This window comes from Nipponia nippon, unplaced genomic scaffold (genome assembly GCF_047370975.1).
Source record: "Nipponia nippon isolate SJK-2023a ecotype South Korea unplaced genomic scaffold, ASM4737097v1 scaffold_4, whole genome shotgun sequence".
Classification (NCBI taxonomy): Eukaryota; Metazoa; Chordata; class Aves; order Pelecaniformes; family Threskiornithidae; genus Nipponia; species Nipponia nippon.
In genome coordinates, this window is record NW_028262358.1 from 13,444,622 (window position 1) to 13,453,513 (window position 8,892).

General features: G+C 54.0%; 1 protein-coding gene across 13 annotated transcripts in view; it reads right to left on the reverse strand.

Moving 5' to 3' along the window:
• The window catches only part of LOC104022136 (cullin-9), a 35,982-nt gene extending 27,153 nt beyond the window's left edge, over window positions 1-8,829 (reverse strand). For 8 of the 13 annotated variants that reach the window (XM_087773471.1, XM_087773477.1, XM_087773482.1 and 5 more), the window contains exons 1-5: window positions 8,705-8,777; window positions 7,814-7,874; window positions 4,989-5,597; window positions 4,032-4,186; window positions 3,130-3,663 (exon numbers count right to left, since the gene is read on the reverse strand). In XM_087773471.1, the coding sequence (XP_087629597.1) occupies window positions 3,130-3,663; window positions 4,032-4,186; window positions 4,989-5,583 (1,284 nt within the window). In that variant the 5' untranslated portion in view covers window positions 5,584-5,597; window positions 7,814-7,874; window positions 8,705-8,777. Of the gene's footprint in view, window positions 1-3,129; window positions 3,664-4,031; window positions 4,187-4,988; window positions 5,598-7,813; window positions 7,875-8,181; window positions 8,667-8,704 lie in introns of those variants that run through there. The other 5 variants (XM_087773475.1, XM_087773473.1, XM_087773478.1 and 2 more) reach the window with 4 other exon arrangements.
• Window positions 8,830-8,892: the final 63 nt, after the last annotated feature.

Sequence of the window (8,892 nt, forward strand, 5' to 3'; positions counted from 1 at the left end):
GTTGGTGTTTACTACGGGCTGCCCGATCAAGGGGAGCCTATTGACAAAGCCTTCTTACTCCAGCTACAGGAGGGATTGCACTCGCAGGCTCTCATCCTGCTGGGAGACTTCAGCCACCCTGACATCTGCTAGAAAAGTAGCACAGCGAGCTGCAGGCAATCCAGGAGACTTCTAAAGTGCATTGAAGCCAGGTAATAGACAGCCCTACCAGAGGAGATACGTTACTGGACCTCTTGGTCACCAACGCAAGTGAGCTAATCACAGACATTAAGATCAGAGGCAGCCTGGGCTGCAGTGATCATGCACTGGTGGAGTTCACAGTCCTGAGGGATATGGGACAGCCAAAGAGTAAAGTCAGGACCCTGAGTTTTAGGAAAGCAAAATTCCAGCTGTTCAAGGTGTTAGTCAATGGGACTCCCTGGGAAACTGCCCTCAGGGACAAGGGAGCAGAACAGAGCTAGCAGACCTTTAAGGATGCTTTCCATAGAGCACAAGAGCTCTCGATCCCCATGTGTAAGAAATCAGGAAAGGAAGGCAAGAGACTGGCATGGCTGAGTCATGACCTCCTGGCCAAACTAAAGGGCAAGAAGGAAATGGAAGGCACAGGCAGTGGAAGCAGGGACAGGTATCCTGGGAAGAGTATAAGGATGCTGCCTGGTGGTGTAGGGATAGGGTCAGGAAGGCCAAAGCGCAACTGGAGCTGAACTTGGCAAGGGATGCAAAGATTAATAAGAAGGGCTTCTGTAGGTATGTCAGCCAGATAAGGAAGGTCAAAGAGAGCATACTCCCCGATGAACAAGACTGGCAAACTGGTAACAACAGACAAGGAGAAGGCAAATTTTTGCCTCGTCTTCACTGGTAATCTCTCTTCCCACACCTCTTGAGTGGATGGACCTCAAGGCAGGGACTGGGAGAGCAAAGTCCCTCCCACTGTAAGAGAAGATCGGGTTCAAGACCACCTGAGGAACCTGAACATACATAAGTCTATGGGTCCTGATGAGATGCATCAGAGTCCTGAGGGAATTGGCTGATGTAGTTGCCAAGCCACTCTCCATGATATTTGAAAAGTCATGGCAGTCAGGTGAAGTCCCCAGTGACTGGAAAAAGAGAAACATTGCACCCATTTTTAAATGGGTGGGGAAAGGAGGACCCTGGGAACTACTGACCTGTCAGCCTCACTTCTGTGCCTGGGAAGACCGTGGAACAGATCCTCCTAGAAGCTATGTTAAGGCACGTGGAGGACAGGGAGGTGATTCGAGACAGCCAGCATGGCTTCGCCAAGGGCAAGTCTTGCCTGACCAACCTAGTGGCCTTCTATGATGGAGTGACTGCATCAGTGGACAAGGGAAGAGCTACGGACGTCATCTGTCTGGACTTCTGTAAGGCTTTTGACACGGTCCTCCACAACACCCTTCTCTCTAAATTGGTGAGATATGGATTTGATGGATGGACTATTCAGTGGATAAAGAACTGGCTGAATGGTTGCATCCAGAGGGTAGTGGTCAACAGCTCAGTGTCCAGATGGAGATCAGTGATGAGTGGTGTCACTCAGGGGGTCTGTACTGGGACCAGTACTGTTTAATATCTTCATCAATGACATAGACAGTGGGATGGAATGCACCCTCAGCAAGTTTGCAGATGACACCAAGCTGAGTGGTGGAGCTGACACCCCATGGGATGCCATCCAGATGGACCTGGACAAGCTCGAGAAGTGGGCCCACGTGAACCTGGTGAGGTTCAACAAGACCAAGTGTAAGGTCCTGTACCTGGGTTGGGACAACCCCCGGCATCAATACAGGCTGGGGGATGAAGGGATTGAGCACAACTCTGTGGAGAAGGACTTGAGAGTACTGGTGGATGAAAAGCTGGACATGAGCTGGCAATGTGTGCTTGCAGTCCAGAAAGCCAACCATATCCTGGGCCACATCAAAAGAAGCATGGCCAGCAGGTCAAGGGAGGTGATTCTGCCCCTCTACTCCGCTCTGGTGAGACCCCTCCTGGAGTACTGCATCCAGCGCTGGAGCCCTCAGCACAGGAAAGACAGGGACCTGTTGGAGCGGGTCCAGAGGAGGGCTACAAAAATGATCAGAGGGATGGAACACCTCTGCTATGAGGAAAGGCTGAGAGAGTTGGGGTTGTTTAGCATGGAGAAGAAAAGGGTCCGGGAGACTTTATAGCAGCCTTTCAATACTTAAAGGGGGCTTGTAAGAAAGATGGGGACAGACTCTTTAGTAGGGCTTGTTGCAATAGGGCGAGGGGTAGTGGTTTTAAACTGAAAGAGGGTAGGTTTAGACTAGATATAAGGAAGAAACTCTTTAAAACGAGGGTGGTGAAAGACTGGCACAGGTTGCCCAGAGAGGTGGTAGATGCCCCATCCCTGGAAACTCAAGGTCAGGTTGGACGTGGCTCTGAGCAACATGATCTAGTTGAAGATGTCCCTGCTCATTTCAGGGAGGTTGGACTAGATGACTTTTAAAGGTCCCTTCCAACCTAAACTATTCTATGATTCCTCCCCCTCCTCAAATATTGAGACCTTTTCCCTGATCTCTGGCACAAACTTAGCAACTCAACTGCAAATGTGCAGCTCTAACAGCTCTTTTCAACACAAACTCTCATTTAATGTCTACTCACCCAAAGGGCATTTTTCAAGGGAAACAGATCCCGGCATATACTCACAGATCAAAAGAAACAGCTATGTAGGCTGTGTCCAACCCAGTGAGAACAACAGTATGCCATAAGTACTGTCACTCACATACCAAGGCTTAAGACCCTGCTCAAGCACCTTTTGCTGTGTTACTCCTTTGTGCCAGCTAGCTTGTTCCCAAACCACCCCCAAAATCAAACCAGGGCTAGGGATTGTTCCTGGGAGGCAGAATACAGCCACTTGGTTTAGAGGCTAAGAAACCTCAGCAGGACAGCCCATGCTAAACCACACTAGCTTTCCTCAGGACCTGCATTTCCAGCTCTGAAAGGTGACTTCTTTGCTAGGAGAGATGTAGACAAGTGTCCTAATTGTGATATGCCTATTGTCCAACGTTCTGCACATGAAGACATCATTAGGAAATCATCAGTCACCCCTTACTCCCCTCCTCTGCCATCCCAGCCAGACTGCTTCCACTAGTGACCTACCTGCACCGTGCGCGTGCTATTAGTGCTCTGAAGAAACTCGCCTTCCTCCCCAGCTCTAACATCACCACAGTCCTCCAGCAAGCGCACCTTCATGCCGCGCACGAGGTTTGCCTGTAAGTACTCCACATAGCCACTGCGGTCTGTGAAGTCTGACGGGGTCAGGAAGGCACGACCTTGCTTTTTGTGGGGACCATGATTTGAAGTGAGCACAGGCATTTGACCAGCAGTGCAGGCTGGGGTCTTGGGCTGAAAGATGGAGTGGGTGGTGCGAGGCCGCAGCTCCCGTTGGGGCAGCAGCTCTGGCTTGTGGCTGTGGTCCCAGCCCATCACGTGCACCAGCTCCAAGATGAGGTTTGCCATAGCCATGCTGAAATCGAACTCCTGCTTCACACGGCTCCTCTCCTCAGCGAGTGGGCCGGGCACAGCGCAGTCCTGCTGCTCTCCTCCCTGCTCCACGCCACTGCTGAGCTTGTCCATGAGAGAAGTGACACACAGGTAGCGCTTCACCAGGACAAACAGCAGCTTCCCAGGGATCTGCAACAAGCACAGCTGTCAGACTCTAGCCTGCAGAGCGCCTCCAGCCCCCAGCTCTCTCCGAGCCCCCACCTCATCCATGGCCAGGCCCCTGTGATAGCCCCGGACCAGCAGGCAGCAGCAGAGACCTCTCAGCCCACCCTAGTCTCCCTCCTCAAAGACAAGACTCTCCATGTGCCTCTCCACCTCCCTCCAGCCTCAAGCCAGGCCCACATCCTGTCCCAGCTCTCCCAATACCCAGCCCTGCTCAGCTGCCCACTGCCAACTACCCTCCTCTCCCAAACAGGGACACCAGCTCTGGCCCCCCACTCTCACCCCTCCTGACTCCTAAAGCCCACAGGCCCAGGGCTGGCAGGGCCTGCCGCTACCTGGGGAAGGTGAATCCCCTCAAAGGACATGCACTGCTCTTCAGAAGACATCATCTCAGCAAACAGCTCCAGCAAGGTGTAGCGACTGTCAAAGTCTACATGCTGCTCAATGCCATCCTGCTGGCTCAGGGACAGCAGGACATAGGCCCGGCCCCCTGCAACAACAACAGAAACCCTTCAGGGCCCATCAAGATAACCCTCACCCCACCCTCCCCGTGCGAGATGGGCTCGCAGGCAAGGAACAGCTTTGCTGCTCAGCGTAACCCAGAACCATGTTCTGTCCTTTAATCTGGATTGGCAACATTGTGCTCCACCAAATAACACTGCATTTTTTCCACCCCTAAAGCTGCAAGATTCCCCCAATGCAGTAACCCCAAATAACTGACTCCAGAACAGGGTCCCAGGGAAGATAAAAAAGTTAAGTTTTAACCTGAATCGGCCCCCCATCTGCCCCACTGGAGAGCCACATGAACTTGGGCACTAGGACAGGGAAAGATCTCTTGTGGGACACAGCACCACTAGCCACCTCCCAGGTGCACCCCAGCCTCATCAGGCACTTCCGAGCCACGGCAGCTCCTCTCAAATGAGAGGACTGGCCTCTACCCAGCAGGGCCTGAGGAAAGGCTCCCTGCCAAGAACAGGCCAGAGCCTTTCCAACTGACAGCATGCAGCAGAGACACCCCAACACTCTGCCAAGCCCCTTGGCATAAGTCCTCCTAACAGTTAATCAGCATCCCAGCTCAGGAACCTTTCAGGGGAAAGAGCTCCCAAGCCTTAGAGCACCCCAGACAGCTATGACCAAGGAGGTGCTTGGAAGCCCCAGTCTGATTCTTCCCCTTTTGCCAACAAGCCCCAAGACACGCTGCTTCCCAGGCATCCCATGCCCACAGAAGGACTGGCACCCCTCGGCTGCCCAGCAGCACCTCCTCAGTGCCACTGAGCAGTAGCAGCCCCCACCTGCATCATGCGAAGCCAGGGCCCTCAGCATCTTGCCGGCACTGCGGCGGATTTGCTTCTCCTTGTGGCACAGCATCTTCATCAGCAAGTCGAGGGCTCCCGTTTCCTTGAAGGCACCCGCCAGCGAGCCAATGCTGGCGTACGCGCTCAGCACGTGGATGGTGTTGAGGACGGAGGACTCGGGGGCCCCGGCCTCGGCCATCTGCCGGCCAGCTCGCTGCACCAGGCTCCTGACATCAGCCTTCATCTCCAGCAGCGAGGCTTCATCCAGCGGGACATCTGCAGCAAACGGGCTGGCTGCCTTCTCCTCTTTCACCCACTGCCCTTCCCGCTTCCTCTGGCCCAGCAGCGCCGGGCAGCTGGCACAGACCTCTTCTGCAGACATCCACATCAAGATGTTCTCCGGCTTGGTCTCTGCAGAGGAGGCATCGCTGCCTCCCACTGCTCTCTCTTCCAAGCTGACGACACTCCACTGGATCAGGTACTCAGGCTGGCCATCGTGGCCCCGCCGCTGCCGGAGCAGCTCCTCTGGGTAGGCCTGCAGTTTGGGTCCCAGGTGCACAAGCAGGTTGCCATTATGCCTCTCGTTCACCATGACAGGAGATGTGCCTGCAGAGACAGAGGGGAAGCAGAGGCAAGCCTTTATTTCTGAGCTGAATGCCAAGGAAAGCACAAGCAAGCACCTCAGTTGCTTGATAGTAGAAGTGGCTGAGGCACAGCTTTTGATCCTGAGATCCTCACCCAGGATAAAGTTCTGAAGGAAATCCCATTTTGCAGAAGCTCACATCCCCCCTCCACGAAAATGAGCCAGTGTTTCATATACAAACCCTGTTCCCAGCATTACTTGCATGCACAGGAAGAGGGTCTCCTCAAAAAGCCCAAGGCAAAACGGGCCCATTCAGATCCTCTCATAAAACAGCAAATAACGACAGGAGATCTCGGTCCTGTTCTCATCTCTGCCACTGTCCACAACATGGCCCTGCGCAAGTTGGTGCTTTTGCACTTCTGTGCTCCCTGTTGTTATTTACCATTTATATCTGTTTAGACTGCAAGTTTAGCTAGAGCTCAAGGCTTCAGGCAGACATTCTCTCTCACTGTGGAGCTGAACCTAACCTGAGTCACCAGGCCCTAAAGAAAATAACCAGCAATTTCTCAGATCAAGTTCATGTACATCAAATCAGGTCACTTTCTAAAAGCTACTCAGTATTCCCTTCTTGGCCTCCTCTCGGATATTCTTTGCCTTTAAAATGTTTAGTCAATGGGCAAATTCAACAGAATGAAAAGTTTGCTACTCTCTGCTGCCCGATTGTTCTGCATATCTTAGGACTACAAAGAAGAAGCCATGACACTTCTCTGCTTTCATCTATGCAAAGAGGAGCAGGAAATAATGTGGTGGGTTGACTCTGGCTGGACAACAGGTGCCCACCAAAGCCGCTCTATCACTCCCCTCCTCAGCTGGACAGGGGAGAGAAAATATAACGAAAGGCTTGTGGGTCACCATAAGGGCAGGGAGAGATCACTCACCAATTACCGTCACGGGCAAGAGAGACTCAACTTGGGAAAATTAGTTTAATTTATTACCAATCAAATCAGAGTAAGGTAATGAGAAAATAAAAACTAAATCTTAAAACACCTTCCCCCCACCCCTCCCTTCTTCCCAGGCTTAACTTTACTCCCGATTTCTCTACCTCCTCCCCCACAGTGGCGCAGGGGGACAGGGAATGGAGGTTGTGGTCAGTTCATCACATGTTGTTTCTGCCACTCCTTCCTCCTCAGGGGCAGGACTCCTCACACTCTTCCCCTGCTCCAGCGTGGGGTCCCTCCCACGGGAGACAGTCCTCAATGAACTCCTCCATCGTGAGTCCTTCCCACGGGCTGCAGTTCTTCCCGAACTGCTCCAGTGTGGGTCCCTTCCACGGGGTGCAGTCCTTCAGGAACAGACTGCTCCAGTGTGGGTCCCCTGTGAGGTCACAGCCTCCTTCAGGCATCCACCTGCTCTGGTGTGGGGTCCTCCAGGGGCTGCACGTGGATATCTGCTCCACTGTCGACCTCCACAGGCTGCAGGGGGACAGCCTGCCTCGCCATGGGCTTCACCAGGGGCTGCAGGGGAATCTCTGCTCTGGCGCCAGGAGCACCTCCTCCCCCTCCTTCTTCACTGACCTTGGTGTCTGCAGAGCTGTTTCTCTCACATATTCTCACTCCTCTCTCCGACTGCGGTTGCACAGGGGTTTGGTTTTTTTTTCCCCTTCTTAAATATGTTATTACAGAGGTGCTATCACCATCGCTGACTGGCGCAGCCTTGGCCAGCAACGGGTGCGCCTTGGAGCCAGCTGGCTTTGGCTCTATCGGACGTGGGGGAAGCTTCTAGCAGCTTCTCACAGAAGCCACCCCTGTAGTCCCCCTGCTACCAAAACCTTGCCATGCAAACCCCATACAAATAATTTGCTGTCCGAGTGCCAGCAATCAGCTGGCCAACTGTAGACAACACCACACACAACAGACTGACTTGATTACTACAAAGGATGCCCGATCAGAGTCTGATAAGAAGGTTCTCAGAGGAGCTCAGGCAGGTGGTAGTGGAAACACATGAACAGGCCCTCCTGTTGTCACTTACACATACTAGCAAGAGAAGCAGTAAAGCAACATGCTGTTCAGCTGATGGTAACACAAGTCATTCTTAAAAAAGGAGTTAACAAAGATAGGAAATAGTCAATCCATGCACAACTGAAGAAGATACTGACCATCAAAGATGATAATAGGCACATTAAAGATGTTTCCCAGGTCCAGAGACAAGAAGCCTGAACTCCTGAGAAATTCATACCTACCTTCAACTGTGCCTTCCTTGGAGTTTGCAGCAAGCCAGCTGGGAATCTTCTTGCAGTCTCTCTGTAATAAAAGGACCAAGTCATTCTCTTGTGCTTTGTAACAGTGTTTAGATGCCACACCATAAGCCAAACAATTGCTTTCCCTAACTGTGCTTGTACAGTGCACAAGAAAAACCCTACCCCAAGAGGTTCACATAAAACAAAACCCATAGTAAAACAAGCCTCTGTGAAGCATTATTTTGTTTGATAATTTCACCCCATGCCCACATCATCGCATTTAGCATGAAAAAAACTCTTTGGAGCAGAGCTATCAGAAGGGGCCCAAAAGGATTTGTAGCTAGGTAGGGGAGAATTTGGATTTAGGGCACCTGAAGAAGTCGCTGCAGTGCGTATGACGAATGAGGCACACTAGAGCCACAGCTGCATTGCTCGGCTGCTTAAACCCATGCACTAACAGTCGGCTTCAGAGCTGTGGCAAATGCATACGCCAGCTACGATGCCGAGCCCACGCAGCACCGCGGCACCCCGTTGAGTGGGGCAGCCCAGCGCGGGCAGGCCGAGCGCCCCACCGCAGCCCCGGGAGGGCAGGGCCCGAGCCCCGCCTGCACACGGAAAGCAGCAGGGCCGCTACAAACGGTTTGCCCGGGCAATGGCCGCCGAGGGAACGACGGGTTTTCTTCCGGGCCCTTCCAGACACCTCAGCGAGCCCCTGCTCCGCCTCACGGTCTCTTGCGAGGCCTGCCGCAGCGGGGCGGGGGACAAGGGGGCCCGGGGAGGCGGCTCACCCCCCGGATCTGCCCCGACACGGGGAGAAGGAGGCGGCGCCTCACGCGTCGGCCCCCTCGGGAGGTCCCGTCCCCACCCGCCGCCGTTTCAGTTCCCCTCCCGCACCGTTAACGGCCCCGGGGCGACGAAGCGGCCGAGACTCGCGGCCTCCGCCAAGGGCGCCGCGAAGCGGCACCGGCCCGCCCGCTCCCGCCGCCGCCGCCGCCGCCGCCGCCGCCGCCAGGGGAGGGGACCGGAAGCAGCGCCGCGCCCCGCTTCCGGGTCCCCGGGACGCACGGGCGCGCAGACCACGC